The sequence below is a fragment of the Salvelinus namaycush genome, chromosome 11 (genome assembly GCF_016432855.1).
Source record: "Salvelinus namaycush isolate Seneca chromosome 11, SaNama_1.0, whole genome shotgun sequence".
Taxonomy (NCBI): Eukaryota; Metazoa; Chordata; class Actinopteri; order Salmoniformes; family Salmonidae; genus Salvelinus; species Salvelinus namaycush.
Genome location: NC_052317.1, coordinates 34,104,696 through 34,122,229, shown reverse-complemented (window position 1 = coordinate 34,122,229; position 17,534 = coordinate 34,104,696). Strand labels below are relative to the sequence as shown.

The 17,534-nt window shown below is 42.9% G+C and overlaps 1 protein-coding gene and 1 long non-coding RNA gene across 7 annotated transcripts; one reads left to right on the top strand and one right to left on the bottom strand.

Moving 5' to 3' along the window:
* Positions 1 to 452: 452 nt before the first annotated feature.
* LOC120056086 (TOX high mobility group box family member 4-A-like) lies at positions 453 to 7,231 on the top strand. Of its 6 annotated transcripts, XM_039004246.1 has the most exons (10): positions 499 to 525; positions 2,488 to 2,547; positions 2,621 to 2,686; positions 2,824 to 3,120; positions 3,233 to 3,487; positions 3,626 to 3,979; positions 4,859 to 4,939; positions 5,150 to 5,923; positions 6,016 to 6,170; positions 6,339 to 7,231. In XM_039004246.1, the coding sequence occupies exons 1-10, from the start codon at positions 520 to 522 to the stop codon at positions 6,394 to 6,396; spliced, it is 2,106 nt and encodes a 701-aa protein (XP_038860174.1). In that variant the 5' UTR covers positions 499 to 519; the 3' UTR covers positions 6,397 to 7,231. The 6 variants fall into 6 exon arrangements, with proteins under 6 accessions (XP_038860176.1, XP_038860175.1, XP_038860174.1 ...); XM_039004248.1 differs by lacking the exon at positions 2,488 to 2,547 and having other exon boundaries at positions 453 to 525; positions 2,827 to 3,120; XM_039004247.1 differs by lacking the exon at positions 2,488 to 2,547 and having other exon boundaries at positions 453 to 525.
* Positions 7,232 to 15,147: 7,916 nt separating this feature from the next.
* On the bottom strand, positions 15,148 to 17,051 carry LOC120056084. The gene is made up of 3 exons (XR_005477743.1): positions 16,002 to 17,051; positions 15,594 to 15,684; positions 15,148 to 15,513 (listed from the first exon to the last, which is right to left on the bottom strand). It is a non-coding gene; the product is annotated as an uncharacterized LOC120056084 (long non-coding RNA).
* Positions 17,052 to 17,534: the final 483 nt, after the last annotated feature.

The window sequence follows — 17,534 nt, the reverse complement described above, 5'->3', positions numbered from 1 at the left end:
CCATCTCAGAAGGTGGACCTCGCGAGCTAGCCCACCAGCTCGGCCCATCCGGTCCGGTTCTTCCCCTGGACGACAAGTTCTCGCGGCACCGAGTGATACTGATATGCTTCGGGCTCCAATTCATGTGCTATAGTAGCAAATACTGGTATGTATTAGCTCTACTGAATACTCACGCACCCATTTCCGTTATATTGAATTATGTTAAGCAATATTAGTTGGGGTTACTTTTTAAATGGTTCAACTCGTTCTTCAAGATGACAATGAAAATAGTGAATAAAGTATGTTTTTGTTAAACAACCCCCTTACTGTTCTGTTTTACTTCATTTGATTATGCGAGTTGTGTGTTGTAAATAGCATTCTTATGGTATGTTTTGTTATCAAATACATTATTACCGATGATAACCAGTAAATAAGGCCAACGGAATCTTATTGACGTCATTTCCCTGAATCAAGGAAACCCGGAAACCAAGTGTATCAACTAAAACAATTAGAAAATAAGTGGACCGATGTAGTGCGAGGATGGAGGTAAGAGGGGATAAGAAGCGTAGGAATTTGTAAAAATGTTTTTATTGAAGATTGAGTATTATTAAGTCTACTTAACGCTTTGATATTTTGTACCGTCTTTCCACTTTTATTAATAGCCTTCTGTCTATGCTAAGAATTAGCCACGCCAGGTAGCTTGTTAACCAAAACTTCCCCAACACTCATTTTTGACACGTCCATCACGTCCATCATGTCATTTGTAAAGCTGATAAACAACTATCACAGCTATTATCACACCACGTTTTTACTATGACAATATTTAGCTAAGTACAGTAGTTATAGCCTCCCTGTAAACAAGAGTGTATGCATTACGCCTATACTGTGGCAAAACCTTTTCGAAACCTATTCAGTCTGTTGGTGTAGGTGGTTTCCAGTTTCCACTATTATCACACCAATCCATTCCTTAATAATCCACGAGGGGGTGTACAGTCCTCTCTTAGGACAATGGTGACATAATTCCAAATTGACCTATATCCCAACTGCCTAGACATGTTGGATAGGTCTCAGCAAAGTTATATTTCGACGTCCAGTAAGGTGAGATTTGACGATAGACGTTCCAGCGATATTTTCATCAAACTATTTAATGAGAGAATCCTGTCTGCTATCAGGAGCGCCGAGCCAGAGATGCTGTCTTACTCATTGGACAATGGGTGAAATAGCACAGTGTACAATCGCAGCAGTAAGATTGGTGACCTGTTGCCACAAGAAAAGGGCAATTATTTAACCTTTACCTAAATACCTATTTATGTTTATTCCCCCTTTTGTACCTTAACTATTTGCACATCATTACAACACTGTATATAGACACATGACATTTGAAATGTATTTTCTTTCGGAACTTTTGTGAGCGTAATGTTAACTGTACATTTTTGTTTATTTCACTTGCTTTTGCAATGTTTCCCATGCTAATGAAGCCCTTTAAATTGAAATTTATAGTTTTGAGGAGATGGGAAATGTATACGTCGGCAGTGTGCCGCGCGGTGCTTTCTGGAACAAGGAGAGCTCTCCTTCAATTAGTGAATAGCAGTCAATTGGGCACTAGCTCAAAAACCAAACATTAGCAATAATTTCGTCAAGAAGTACAACAGTACAAATCTTTTCCGATATATAATATAAAGAACTTGTTCTCTGTGATATCGTATAGCTTTGGAAACGTAACATTACGTACTTTCGAGGAAAATAAGCAGGTTTCTCGACACCCTGGTTTTGAGAAGCGATTGCGTGGCGATTAGCCTTGCAACCGTGTTGACGCAGCATGACAACCTGAACACGATTGGTCTACAGGCTGCTTGGTGATGTGTTATACGTTCCTCAATTCATTGACCAATGGGATTCCTATCTCCTTTTTCTAATATCTGCCTAGAATTAGTTGTCGAGTTTGCTGAGTAGGGACCGAATGAACCCTAGCAACGTGATTTTGACACATTGCCTTATAGCTAGCTAAATATCACACGGGAACCTAATTCTTATGGGAAACAAAGATTGTTCCCATAATTAGTTAAAAATAACAGCAAACGTGAGCTAAATCGGAATGATTCCCTGGAAGCTAGCATTAGCATTGTTGTCTAGCCTGCTAGCTAGTTAAGTACTTTATATTAATTTCATCAAATACTCAATTAGCTCTCTGATAATGCTGAACAAATCATTTACTTGCAATGTAATTTTGTAATTCAAAGTTACCTAGCTAACATTTGTCAGCTTACATATATTGATGTACAGCTAGTGGTTAGCTAGCTAGCACACCAGTTAAAGTGAGGCGATTGATTCGTCTCGTTTGGCATGATGGTGCTCTCTAGCTAGTTTGGAGTTCTTATTGTAGCTCAGTGGCTAGGAGACTGCATCACAAAGAGCTCACCACTCTTGGTTGTTAAATTGCACAATTTTGATTGGTTTGTCACGATGGATCTTCATTTTTACTCTGACCTCTCTGATGGCACCGATCAGAATGCCGACCAGGAGTTCTTGGAAGCACAGGGTTATAATGGATACGACCCAGTTAATAAGGTATGGGGCCTATTTCTAAACAAGGGGAAAGAGAGAGTATTCACACAACATGAAAACAATGTGTGTTTTGCAGTTTCCGGGAGGCAATGATACTTACCTCACCATCTCTGGGGCAGGTCATCCTTTTCTCTCCTCTGAGGTGGGTGTCATGATCCTCAATGCCTGCACACATTCCACAATGCATATTATTCACATTGTGCAGTGTATTCACACCTAAAATGTTCATGTAATCGATTTGTCCCATTAACAGTTGTCCTTCTCCTTCTCTCTGTTTAGCAGACATTCCATACCCCCAGTCTTGGAGATGAGGTGTTTGAGATCCCTCCCATCTCCCTGGACCAGGACTCGGCCCTCAGTGTGGGGGATGAGGTGTCCCATTTTGGGGAACTATCGGGGGGAGCAGGGGGTCCTTCCGGTGCTGGAAGCCTGGCGAGGAATGCTGTGGTGGGGGGCAATGACCCCTCCTTTGCCTCCACCTATGTGAACCCAAACTCTCAGGGCCTGGAGCACCTGAGTCTTAGGGTGATGAGCCAGCCTGGAGGGGGGGCCCTGCTCAGCTCAACACTGGGGGTGGTAAGTGGTGTACTTATGAATATTACTAGAAGACTTTGTGCATCAAGAATGTTTTTTTCAAATTGTAATCATTTTAAGACTTGTGAAAACTCCTGTCTTTGTCTCTCTCTAGGAACTTGGCCACTCCATTGGCTCCCATTTCAGCAGCTCCTCTCCAATGACCATTGATGTCCCACTTGGTGACATGAATCATGGCCTATTGGGACACAATCAGCTAACCACTATTGACCAATCAGAGTTGAGTGCCCAGCTTGGGCTTGGTCTTCATGGCGGGAACATTCTGTCCCGTTCCAAGTCCCCTGACCAGCTGTCTGCCACGCCTTCTCCAGCAGGCTCCCTCCAGGATGATGACATGGATGACTTCAGGGTGAGTGTCTGTTTGTATGTTTGTTTATATGTGTAGGACTTGTTGGTTTGTCATGTGTTGCTGAAGTCTTGCTAAGTCAACTGATCTGGCCTTGTATCTTTCCCTGTTTCTCTGTCCACTGGTCCCACTGTCACCCAGAAGAGTGTGCTGGTTGACTCTCCAATGTCCCTGTCGGTCTCCCCTGCAATTCTCTCCCACCTCTCCACCATGCCGGGCTCTGCCCCCATGCTCTCCTCCTCCATCTCCCCTGCATTAGTGAGGCGCGGCGGGGGAAAGCCGGCCATGGTGGCCGCTACGGCAGGGCCTGGAGGAGGGAAGAAGGGAAAGAAGAAGAAAGACCCCAACGAGCCCCAGAAACCCGTCTCTGCGTACGCCCTGTTCTTCAGGGACACCCAGGCTGCCATCAAGGGCCAGAACCCCAATGCCACATTTGGAGAGGTGTCCAAGATCGTAGCCTCCATGTGGGACAGCCTTGGGGAAGAGCAGAAACAGGTATACAATACACACTTTTACTAAAAGATCAACCGTAAAACTTCAATTAATAGCCCAGGTGCTTATTTGCCTCAATCACTGAACACAACCGGCGCTTATTAAAACAGGGGTGGCAGGTAGCCTAGTGGTTAGAGCGTTGGGCCAGTAACCAAAAGGTTGCTGGATCGAATCCCGAGCGGACAAGGTAAAAATCTGTCGGTCTGCCCCTGAACAAGGCTGTTAACCCACTGTTCCCCGGTAGGCCGTCATTGTAAATAAAATAAAAATTCTTAACTGACTTGCCTAGTTAAATAAAGGTTAAATAACAACATTTTTAAATGTATTAGGTGGGTGTCTATTTTGTTCATGCACACAGCTTATTAAAAAAAATACAACCATACTGTTTGTGACCAGTATAAACATTATTAACAAATCCATCGCCGATCAGACTTACAAAGACTAGGCTGCCTATCGTACACCCACGATTTCACTCTTCATCACCGTTCTCTCACCCGTTCCACCTCGTTGCACCGGGCCCCACTGTAGTTGAGCCGGGCATGTCAAACCACACAGCTGTCTGATCCATGGCAATGATGTTGCTTTCCTTTATTTTCTTTTGCCAATCTTTACATTACACACTGCAGGAAACCCGTAAACAATTATTTTGAACCCAGCGTTTATTTGAAACGGGCGTTTATTTGTTGAAATGACGGGGTTGATGCCCGGCTATTAAAAGGGACAGGCGGCTATTTGAGACTGCGTTTCATTCAAGTTTTACAGTACACTTAGAACAATTGAAGGACATTGTGGATAAAAGGATATACTGTAATTCATGTAATAAACAGGATTGGTGTTTACTCTTGTCTTAATCTACATAATTATACCCTCTGTCACTATTAGGTGTATAAGAGGAAGACGGAAGCAGCGAAAAAGGAGTACTTGAAGGCATTAGCAGCTTACAGAGCCAATCAGCTCTCACAGGTAAAATCTCTAGGCCTGTCTTTGCTTTGAAATCATGTGACTGTAGCCATGAAAATGTCTAAGCTGTTCTTCTCAATTGTCATGTCTCAATAAATGTAATATACTCTTATCTCACCAATTCAATAATATATATATATATAGAATAATAATACAGAAATAAAATCTATTTTTTTATTATATATATTTTTTCCTCCCCTGGGTTCTCTTCAGCCCTCCATTGAGATGGACACAGCCTCTTCACCACCACCTCCAGTGCCTGAGCCAGTGAATGTGGCCCATCTGGCTCCCGTCCGCCCCTCCCGCCTCCCCCAGCACAACCCTGACCAGAATACCATCACCAACATCTGCACCTCCAATATCATTCTGGACGTCCCCCAGGTCACCACACGCTCCCGCACAGGGGCTCACAAGCCCCTCACCTTGGGCTCCACCACCACAGCCACCCCGACCCTGATCCCAAACATCACAGCCACCCTGACCCCCACCATCACCAAGATCATCATCTCCAAACAGATGCTCCAGGCTGGGGCTCAGCTCCACCAGATCCCCACCTCCATGGTGACTGTGCTCCCTAGCGGTGTGCGCACCCTGCTGCCCTCAGCCCCACGCCAGCCCCCACCTCTGCAGCAGATGCAGCATGCCCCTCCTCCCCCGCGGCTCCAGCAGATGGTACACTCCCCAGCCCCGCCTCCCCTCCAGGCCAAGCCCAGAGGAAGTGCTGGACCTGGGCTTCCTGTGTCCATCACCGCGACACCTCCCCCTCCACTACAGATCACAATAGTCCCTGCTTCTTTGCAAGCAGACGCATCCTTGCCCATTATTGTTACGACAACAGCAACCGCCAACTCAATTTGTGTCACCAATTCCACTGTACCTACATCTGCTTACTCCACCCATACAGTGGCTCTGCAATTGGCAAAGTCCACTGACTTGACGGCCAGTGCAGATGAGGATGCGGTTACGGATGAGTTCACGTCAGGAGAGGTAGGCTGAGGTTTTTCTTCGTAAATTGACCCAATGTGCATGTTAAATATGCTTGGTGTTTTAATCATCAACTTTTCCCTATTTTTCTTCAGATGGAAATGGAGTTCAATGTGTCTCCAGGTGCCACTGATGTGGCTTCTGGCCCTCTGACTATGTGTGTGCGTGCAGGATGCACCAATCCTGCAGTAGAGAGCACGGACTGGGACAAAGAGTACTGCAGCAATGAATGTGTCGCCACTCACTGCAGGTGTGTGGGTTTGAATTTAAATGTATGTGTTCCTTTATTTCTGTGAGGAAGGTTGATGTTGTTTTTGGGACGTTTAAGTGAAAGTGGTGTTGGAGTAGGAAAGGGAACATGATTGATTATGTTAATAGACTTAAACACTTGTCTCCTTTTCTCCTTTCTCTCCTTCAGGGATATCTTCATGGCCTGGAGCTCCATCAGGAATCACAACACCATGGTTGTCAAGTAAAGACAAGCATTACCCAGACAAATGGAGGAATGTGTTTTGTTGGGTTGGGTGATAACAGACCTACGGTAGACTGATTGGGGTGAGAGGAAAAGATGGAGTTCGGAGGGGAAAAGAAAAGCACACAGTGTACCACGAAGCGATCCATTGGAAAGAATTTATAAACATTACACATGGGATTCATTTACAAATTCATGGATAGTTGAGACAGTGGCCGAGATGTTGTTATGTTTTATTGTTTGGACGTGCATACCTTTAACAGGTCTAGTCACACTGATGGTGTTAGAAGAGGATGTAGCCATATGAAGGGACCTAAAGTCATAGTGGGATTCCGAAGGGTTCTATTCCAGAGGGTACATTGGAACATAGTGCCACTAGTTGTGACACCCCCATTTGATAGGTTCATTGAAATCAGGTTTGACATAGAAAAATTAGGATCAAAGATTTTTTGTGATCCATGGCAGCCAAAAGCTTAATAAAGTGTGCTATCTTAACTATTTGGATAAATATATATTTGATACCCACCTTTTTTTTTGTTGGCTGCCTTTAGGTCCTTGAAAAACATTTGTCAGTGTCTCTTCTTTTTAGAGAAACAGAATCAGGAAAATACAAAACATTTCAGTGAAACTGAAAATATGTGATTTGGAGTACCGTAGTGTATCATACAATACTCTTGTTTTCTTTTTACATTTAGTTTAGTGGCCTCTAGGGCCAATACTCTTACTTTTTCATTATTGTGATGGAAATGTTCACTGTGTCCGTGGTGAGTAAACGACAGCAGAAATCAAGGTAAATTTGTTATTTGCATTTTTAATAAAAGAGAGATGAAGATAAGGAGCCCAAACTCTGGTCTCATTTATTGTGAATAGTGTGTTTCAGTGCTAAAGGGGATGCTTCAATCACATCAGACAGAACAACAGACAGTATTCCAGTAAGTTATTTCTGAGCCTCACTGTATAATGCATTTCCCTAATACATCCTTTACAATGGACAATAAGCAATAGTTAAATACACCGATGTTTGTTCATAAACAAAACATTTAATCAAAATGCTATGGAGTCATGTTAACATTTGAATATAAAAGAAACCTGAGACATTGGAATTGTACATTTGGTTCAGTGCTTGGTGAATAGTATGTCATAAACCTCATTTACACCTTGTGCTAATGTGTTCTGTGATCTGATCAAGGTTCGTCGCTTGTACACATTGTATTAAAATGTGCCTCTTATCCTTCCACTGTGTCCATATTGTGACCAGATTAGCTGGTGCCTCCCTGTATGCAAAATATTTTACAGATATTCTTTCAAAATCATATGAATCTCTTTTAAAACAATTACCTACAGTATGCCATTAGTCCAGCGCTTCCCAAACTCAGTCCTGGGGACCCCAAGGGGTGCACAATTAGCTTTTTGCTCTAGCACTACACAACTGATTCAAATAATCAACATCAAGTTTTGATTATTTGAATCAGCTGTGTAGTGCTAGGGCAAAAAGCTAACTGTGCACCCCTTGGGGTCCCCAAGACTGAGTTTGGGGAACACTGCGTTAGTTAATGGTGCTTCCTGTAACCAATTTTTAAAGGCCTGTATAATGATGATTTAAAGGGTTTGACAATCATATGTTTACACTTGATTGATATCGATGGGCTCCCGACTGGCGTAGAGGTCTAAGGCACTGCATCTCAGTACAAGAGGTGTCATTATAGTTCCTGGTTCAAATCCAGGCTGAATCACATCCGGCCGTGATTGGGAGTCCCATAGGGCGGCGCACATTTGGCCCGGGGTATGCCGTCATTGTAAATAAGAATTTTTTCTTAACTGACTTGCCTAGTTAAATGAAGGTTAAATAAAATAACCAGACAATGGGTTCTTGACTACCTCTGGAGGTTGTCAGGAAGATCAGATCACAATGTGTATTTTAATCTACACTGCTCTAAAAATGTGAGTACAATCAGAATGTGGGCAAGATCAGGACAAAGGGCACATGTTAGCACCAGGTAGAAACAGGGCTAAAGTAGAACCATTACCGTGTCTCTATAATTGTGACTCTACTTGGAGGATCTATGTGGTAGAGGCCGAATCCCAGGCACAGTCTGGCTGAGCTGAGCCTTGAACTGGTGTAGCTGGGTCAGTTTCATACCCACTTGAGAAAAAGTGATGGTTCCCTGCCCAAAGTCTACCATCACTGCCCATCTGTTGCCCTTCAGGGAATTGGCGATCTCCCTCTTCATCTTGTTGTGGTAGGCAACAGATTGCCCTTGTGTGTGATGCTCCAGGATTCATTTTGTGTGTGATGCTCCAGGATTCATTTTGTGTGTGATGCTCCAGGATTCATTTTTGAGGCCAAAAGTGAGGCCCTCAGTCCCCTAGCATTTAATACTCTGGTAGGACACAACGATATCCGAGTAGCTCACGGCCTCCACCTCCCAGTAATGTCTCTCAGAGGAGTAGCACTGGGTGGTGAGAACCTCAGGTGCTTTGTCAAAGCGGGGGAGGGACAGTTTGTAACCCAACTCCACAGACTGGAGGTCAGTGGTGGAAAAAGTACCCAATTCTCATACTTGAGTAAAAGTCAAGTTACCTGAATAGAAAATGACTCAAGTAGAGGTGAAAGTCACCCAGGAAAATACTACTTGAATACTACTTAAAAGTCTAAAACTATTTGGTTTTAAATATATTTAAGTATCAAAAGTAAATGTTGCTAAAATATACTTAAGTATCAAAAGTAAGAATAATTGAAAATTCCTTATATTAAGCAAACCAGATGGCACCATTTTCTTGTTTAAAAAAAATATACAGATAGCCAGGGTCACACTCCAATACTGACATAATTTAAAAATAAAGCATTTGTGTTTAGTGGGTCCGCCAGATCAGATGCAATAGGGATTACCAGGGATGTTTTCTTGATAAGTGTGCGAATTGGACCATTTTCTGTCCTGCTAAGCATTCAAAATGTATGGAATACTTCTGGGTGTCAGGGAAAATTTATGGAGTAAAAAGTACATCATTTTCTTTAGGAATGTAGTGAAGTAAAAGTTGTCAAAAATATAAATAGTAAAGTAAAGTACAGATATCCCCAAAAATTACTTAAGTAGTACTTAAAAGTATTTTTACTGCTGGAGGTCCAGGGACACGTTGAGAAAAGGACTGGCTGAGTCTATGTCCAGATTCAAGGCACCTAAGAAGACAAATGGACACAGATCAGTGACACACACTGCTTATGTTGGGCTCCTCTGATGTCTGCATTTCTGTGGCCCTTTGGTGAATTTTAAACCATGAATTCTGTAAACAACTACATCACATCTCTTATTACCATGTGGCAGGTGAGCCTGGAATGGGAGGGTTGCTAGTTTGAATCCAGGGACGGACAGGAAAGATTTGGTGGGAAGTGAGCTGGCAAACAGGATTGCTGTTATAAAATCCTAGATGCCATTTCCTGCCATTGTGCCCTTGAGCAAGGCACTTAACCCCCCACAACAACAGCTCCCTGGGTGCCCAGTGTGGCAACCCCCCTCACTGCCAAAAAATCCCTGTGTGTGATTTCATGGGGGGTTGGAAGTCAAATTTCGGTTGGACCTTAATTGACCAATAAAGTGATATTAATCTTAAACAAATAATCTTAAACAAGTAATAAATATGTAATGACCTACTTATTACTACAGTACCAGAATCTTAAAGCTTGATTATCTACAAAGAACAACATATCCTTATTACTTCTCACCTGCCATGGAGGAGTAGACATTGTGGAAGAGAGTCTGCCATTTCTTCAGTGTATCTGTGAAATTCTGATTTTAAACAGAGGAACTATAGGCTATGATGTAGAATTTTTTTTCATCAGACAGACACAAACACCTACACATAGCTGCACACACATCTGTGCACACACTCAGGCATACAGGCACACGCCCACGCTCACTCATACACCTTGCCGAAGTCCAAGTGTATGCAGGTCAATGATTGGCAATGTTATTTGGGGCAGGTAAGAGAGCAATGACTCCTCGTGATGCAAGAATGCTATATTCAAATTCAAGACCATAATAGAGGACAATGAACCAGAGGCACAGCAGCACCACAGTAACTGTTAATGCTGGAGTCATTGATATTAGAGGTCCGCCTCTGTGCACAAAGAAAACTATGAATCTCAAAATAAATCAAAAACACTAAAAGCATTAGAGTGAGTATACACTGAACAAAAATAGAAACGCAACATGTAAAGTGTTGGTTCCATGTTTCATGAGCTGAACTAAAAGATCCCAGAAATGTTCCATTCTTACAAAAACCATATTCTTTCTCAGATGTTGTGCACAAATTTGTTTACATCCCTGTTAGTGAGCATTTCTCCATTTCCAAGATAATCCATCCACCAAGAAGCTGATCCCGAAGAAGAAGAAGTTAAACAGCATCATCATTACACAGATGTACCTTGTGCTGGGGACAATAAAAGGCCACTCTAAAATGTGCAGTTTTATCACACAATACTATGCCACAGACATCTCAAGTTTTGAGAGAGTGTGCAATTGACATGCTGACTGCAGGAATGTCCACCGGAGCTGTTGCCAGAAAATTGAATGTTCATTTCTCTATCATAAGCCGCCTCCAACATTGCTTTAGAGAATTTGGAAGTCTGTCCAACTGGCCTCAAAACCGCAGACCATGTGTGTGGGGTCGTGAGCAATTTGCTGATGTCAATGTTGTGAACAGAGTTCCCCATGGTGACGGTGGGGTTATGGTATGGGCAGGCATAAGCTATTGACAATGAACACAATTGTATTTTATTGATGGCAATCTGAATGCACAGTGATACCGTGAGGAGATCCTGAGGCAACATTCTTTTTAACACACAGTCAGTTTTCTCCCCAGAACATTGGACGTCAAGACGATGAGGTTCATCTGCTTCTTGTCCAGACATGGAGCAGTAGTATCTCAGCACCTCATCCTCATGCTCAGGGTACCTCCTCTTGCTCAGGTCTCCTAGGGGTTTGACCAGAGGATGTCCCACGTAGGCAGGGAGCTGCAGGTGATGCTGGACATGCTCCTGCCACAGCGACACCTCACACTTCAGACACGTCTTTATAGCCAGGCTCTGTTTCTCTGGACAGTAGTCACAATACACACTCAGTCCTCTTAGCCTTCAATGAAATCAGAAATCAATCGGTTAAAGCTGCAATATGTAACTTTTTGGGCAACCCAACCAAATTCACATAGAAACACGGGTTATAGATCTGTCATTCGCATTGAAAGCAAGTCTAAGAAGCTGTAGAGCTGTTCTACAGTGGCTTTGGAAAGTATTCAGATCCCTTGACTTTTCCACATTTTGTTACATTACAGCCTTATTCTAAATAAATAAAAAAATCCTCAGCAATCTACACACAATACCCCATATTGACAAAGCGAAAACATTTTTTTTTGCAAATAAAAATAAAATAGAAATACCTTATTTACATAAGTATTCAGACCCTTTGCTATGAGACTCGAAATTGAGCTCAGGTGCATTCTGTTTCCATTGATCATCATTGAGATGTTTCTACAACTTGGAGTCCACCTGTGGTAAATTCAATTGATTGGACATGATTTGACACACCTGTATATACAGTATAAGGTCCCACAGTTGACAGTGCATGTCAGAGCAAAACCAAGCAATGAGGTCAAAGAAATTGTCTGTAGAGCCCCGAGACAAGATTGTGTCGAGGCACAGATCTGGGTAAGGGTACCAAAAAATATCTGCAGCATTTAAGGTCCCCAAGAACACAGTGGCCTCCATCATTTTTAAATAGAAGAAGTTTGGAACCACCAATACTCTTCCTAGAGCTGGCTGCCCGGCCAAACTGAGCAATCGGGGAGAAGGACCTTGGTCAGGGAGTTGACCAAGAATCCAATGGTCACTCTGACAGAGCTCTAGAGTTCCTCTGTAGAGATGATAGAACCTTACAGAAGGACAACCATCTCTGCAGCACTCCACCAATCAGGCCTTTATGGTAGAGTGGCCAGATGGAAGCCACTCCTCAGTAAAAGGCACCTAAAGACTCTCAGACCATGAGAAACAAGATTCTCTGGTCTCATGAAACCAAGATTGAACTCTTGGGCCTGAATGCCAAGCGTCACTTCTGGAGGAAACCTGGTACCATCGCTACAGTGAAGCATGGTGGTGGCAGCATCATGCTGTGGGGATGTTTTTCAGCGGCAAGGACTGGGAGACTTGTCAGGATCGAGGGAAAGATGAACGGAGCAAAGTACAGAGAGATCCTTGATGAAACCCTGTTCCAGAGCGCTCAGGACCTCAGACTGGGGCATAGGTTCACCTTCCAACAGGACAACGACAAGTCTCTGAATGTCCTTGAATGGCCCAGCCAGAGCCCAGACTTGAACCCGATCAAACATCTCTGGAGAGACCTGAAAATAGCTGTGCAGCTACGCTCCCCATCCAACCCAACAGAGCTTGAGAGGATCTGCAGAGAAGAATGTGAAAAACTCCCCAAATACAGGTGACTTGAGGCTGTAATCGCTGCCAAAGATGCATCAACAAAGTACTGAGTAAAGGGTCTGAATAATTATGTAAATGTGCTATCAGTGTATGTTTTTTAGTTTTTAGTTTTATATAAATTAGCAACATTTTCTCAAATCCAGTTTTTGCTTTGTCATTATGGGGTATTGTGTGTCGATTGATGAGTGGGGGGGAAAGCAATGTTATCAATTTTAGGATAAGGCTGTGACTTAACAAAATGTGGTCTGAAAGGGGTCTTAATATTTTCTCAAATCCAGTTTTTGCTTTGTCATTATGGGGTATTGTGTGTCGATTGATGAGTGGGGGGGAAAGCAATGTTATCAATTTTAGGATAAGGCTGTGACTTAACAAAATGTGGTCTGAAAGGGGTCTTAATACTTTCCGAAGGTACTGTATGTGCACTATTTCTATGATTCCCGTTCTGAAGCTTCGTTTTTGCATCTTTTACTTTCGGTTTATGTACATCAATGAGCTGAAAATACAATATTTTTGGTTATGGAAAATATATTTCACAGCAGTTTAGATGGTACAATGATTCTCTACACTTTACTTGCTTGTTTTGTTACACAAACTGAAATTTGGCAAACTATTACAATTTTAGCAACCAGGAAATGGCGGAGCGATTTCTACATAGTGCATCTTTAATCAAATGGATAGTCATGACACAGTCATAGCAAGTCAACCAAACCAATCTAGTGACAGATAGATCAAGACACAAATGATAAATGCAGCAACAGAAGTCTTGGCAAAAGTAATAAACCAGAACTGTGAACAAAGAGAGAGGAGCACCTTCAGGTTCTCTTTAGCCCTCTGCGATGTTAGCCAGGGGTAGCATAGCTTTCCTGGACCCCAATGATAGCCCCCCAGTATGAGCAGTGGAAGGGCATATCCGAGGCGAAGTCTATCAAATCAAATTTTATTTATATAGCCCTTCGTACATCAGCTGATATCTCAAAGTGCTGTACAGAAACCCAGCCTAAAACCCCAAACAGCAAGCAATGCAGGTGTAGAAGCACGGTGGCTAGGAAAAACTCCCTAGAAAGGCCAAAACCTAGGAAGAAACCTAGAGAGGAACCAGGCTATGAGGGGTGGCCAGTCCTCTTCTGGCTGTGCCGGGTGGAGATTATAACAGAACATGGCCAAGATGTTCAAATGTTCATAAATGACCAGCATGGTCAAATAATAATAATCACAGTAGTTATCGAGGGTGCAGCAAGTCAGCACCTCAGGAGTAAATGTCAGTTGGCTTTTTTAGCAGGTCCGGTGAACAGGTCAGGGTTCCATAGCCGCAGGCAGAACAGTTGAAACTGGAGCAGCAGCAAGACCAGGTGGACTAGGGACAGCAAGGAGTCATCATGCCAGGTAGTCCTGACGCATGGTCCTAGGGCTCAGGTCCTCCGAGAGAGAGAAAGAAAGAGAGAAGGAGAGAATTAGAGAGAGCATACTTAAATTCACACAGGACACCGGATAAGACAGGAGAAATCCTCCAGATATAACAAACTGACCCTAGCCCCCCGACACATTAACTACTGCAGCATAAATACTGGAGGCTGAGACAGGAGGGGTCAGGAGACACTGTGGCCCCATCCGATGATACCCCCGGACAGGGCCAAACAGGAAGGATATAACCCCCCCCCACTTTGCCAAAGCACAGCCCCCACACCACTAGAGGGATAACTTCAACCACCAATTTACCATCCTGAGACAAGGCCGAGTATAGCCCACAAAGATCTCCGCCACGGCACAAACCAAGGGGGGGCGCCAACCCAGACAGGAAGATCACGTCAGTGACTCAACCCACTCAAGTGACGCACCCCTCCTAGGGACGGCATGAAAGAGCACCAGTAAGCCAGTGACTCAGCCCCTGTAATAGGGTTAGAGGCAGAGAATCCCAGTGGAGAGAGGGGAACCGGCCAGGCAGAGACAGCAAGTTGCTCCAGAGCCTTTCCGTTCACCTTCACACTCCTGGGCCAGACTACACTCAATCATATGACCTACTGAAGAGATGAGTCTTAAGTAAAGACTTAAAGGTTGAGACCGAGTCTCTGCGTCTCTCACATGGGTAGGCAGACCATTCCATAAAAATGGAGATCTATAGGAGAAAGCCCTGCCTCCAGCTGTTTGCTTAGAAATTCTAGGGACAATTAGGAGGCCTGCGTCTTGTGACCGTAGCGTACGTGTAGGTATGTACGGCAGGACCAACTCGGAAAGATAGGTAGGAGCAAGCCCATGTAACGCTTTGTAGGTTAACAGTAAAACCTTGAAATCAGCCCTTGCCTTAACAGGAAGCCAGTGTAGGGAAGCTAGCACTGGAGTAATATGATTAAAAAAAAATTGGTTCTATCACACCCTCCAGACACACCATACAGTAGCTGTGCCCACAGGGCAGCAGTCCTTATGTTCTGGCACACTGGGCATATCAGCATCACCTTCAACTGGGTTCTCCTTGAGGGAGGAATGGTACATTTATTGTCCATCTTGCTCCCTTCCTGTTGTTCAAAGACGATTGGAGCAGAAGGCAGAAACGTAGAGTGGAATCCCAGAGGGTTTAAGGAATTGTCTCTCTGCAGTCTGCTGTGGGTGGAGCTCAAAGTTGCCCGTTTCAATGGTAGCCACCTGCTGAAGTGAATGGCATGTTAACACAGTAGGTAATGAGCCATGGGAAGGTCTGTGCAGCTAAATCACACAAAATAACCTACCTATAAGGTCGTCCGTGAGTCCTTGCCTGTGTGTATTTCTCTGGGAGAGTCTCAGTTGGATACTCCTCACGTCCTCTATCCTTGCCTCCTCCTAAAAACCAATTGGAGAAGGTCAGAGTGGAGAGACCTCTGCCTTTCTCATCCAACGAGTTTTGAAGAGGTCGAGGAGAGAGGACGCAAGGAGGGTGAAATTGAGATTCTCCCTCTCTCGGTGTGCAATTCAAGCATTCAAAAGTGAAAGCAAAGCTCACTCATATGTTGCAAAATGCATGACACCAGCTGTATTTCTGTATTTCGAAAGTAATACATCTTGAAAACTTATCGCTGACATGCAAAACATTGGGACTATATCAACAATGGACTAATGAAACAAATACCTTAAGATCGTTTTGGGGTTTTAACCCTTACCATTTAAATTTAAACTTCAACGGGGTAGGGATGTCCCAAGGAAACAGGATAGCAAGGACCAGTTATGGCATCTTTGCGGCTGGAATTTTTGAATATGCTATAAAATAGAATATGCTACTGTAACATACATGAACTTTTGGAACAAAGTGAACAGAGACTGACATCAGAAGTGTCTGGTTGTGTGAATGTTTAAAAGTCATTAGTGAAACCAAAAATACAGGTGATGTCTATTATTGCCAGGCAAAGGGCCAACTTGTGGCTGTGATTGTGTAACAATCAGGAATTCCCACAAGATTACTACAGTACTTACCAAAATCCATATAATAAAACACAGACCTTTGATTAGTATTTTCACACATATTACAAAAACTATTTTCCAGTAAAACATTTTTTTTTTTTTAAATTGGAACACAGATTACAGCATTTTGGGTTAGAATTTCATACAATTAGTTGACAAAAAAAAGCTATGTAAAGCCAGAGACATCCGCTATAATTGCATAATACATATGAAATAACTCCTCTCTACACATTAAAAGGATACATCATACTTCCCATTTTGAACTAAGTCATGTGTTTTTAGAGAAACTTCCCTACTTCTATAAAGGAAAACGTAAGGAGGATGTTTACCTGACAAACACAGCAGTATGGATAAAAAAGAATGAGAGAAAGTTGCTGCATTACTAAAATATTTGGCATAATGGTTTAGTAAGAGTTAGAGATAAAAGTATCAAAGTTCACACCAATCTCTAAAACAATTTATGAACAAAGACACACAAAGGAACAATCTGTTTGTATTTACAACAAAGTGAAGATATGTATCATGAACACAGATTGTGGTCTGAAAATAATCACAGCCCAGGTCCCTTGTGTTTTGTCCAACGAAATACAGTGTAAAGACCTAGAGCCAGTTTTCCAGACCCAGATTAAAAGGGATACTTAATTTTGGCATTGAAGTCTCATCTACTTCCCCAGAGTTAGATGAACTGGTGGATACCATTTTTATGTCTGAAGTTGAAGTCGGAAATTTACATACACCTTAGCCAAATACATTTAAACTCAGTTTTTCACAACTCCTGACATTAAATCCTAGTAAAAATTCCGTCTTAGGTCAGTTAGTATCACCACTTTATTTTAAGAATGTGAAATGTCAGAATAATAGTAGAGAAAATTATTTATTTCAGATTTTATGTCTTTCATCACATTCCCAGTGGGTCAGAAGTTTACATACACTCAATTAGTATTTGGTAGCATTGCCTTTAAATTGTTTAACTTGGGTCAAACGTTTCGGGTAGCCTTCTACAAGCTTCCCACAATAAATTGGGTGAATTTTGGCCCATTCCTCCTGACAGAGCCGGTGTAACTGAGTCAGGTTTGTAGGCCTCCTTGATCGCACACGCTTTTTCAGTTCTGCCCACAATATTTCTATAGGATTGAGGTCAAGGCTTTGTGATGGCCACTCCAATACTTTGACTTTGTTGTCCTTAAGCCATTTTGCCACAACTTTGGAAGTATGCTTGGGGTCATTGTCCATTT

What these genes read in the sequence shown, in the direction of transcription:
- LOC120056086 (XM_039004243.1), top strand. Translation starts at nt 2,443, where the DNA reads ATGGATCTTCATTTTTACTCTGACCTCTCTGATGGCACCGATCAGAAT. An exon ending in TTGGGGAAGAGCAGAAACAG is followed by an intron (nt 3,980 to 4,858) that starts GTATACAATACA and finishes TGTCACTATTAG; the next exon opens with GTGTATAAGAGGAAGACGGA. An exon ending in GAGCCAATCAGCTCTCACAG is followed by an intron (nt 4,940 to 5,149) that starts GTAAAATCTCTA and finishes GGTTCTCTTCAG; the next exon opens with CCCTCCATTGAGATGGACAC.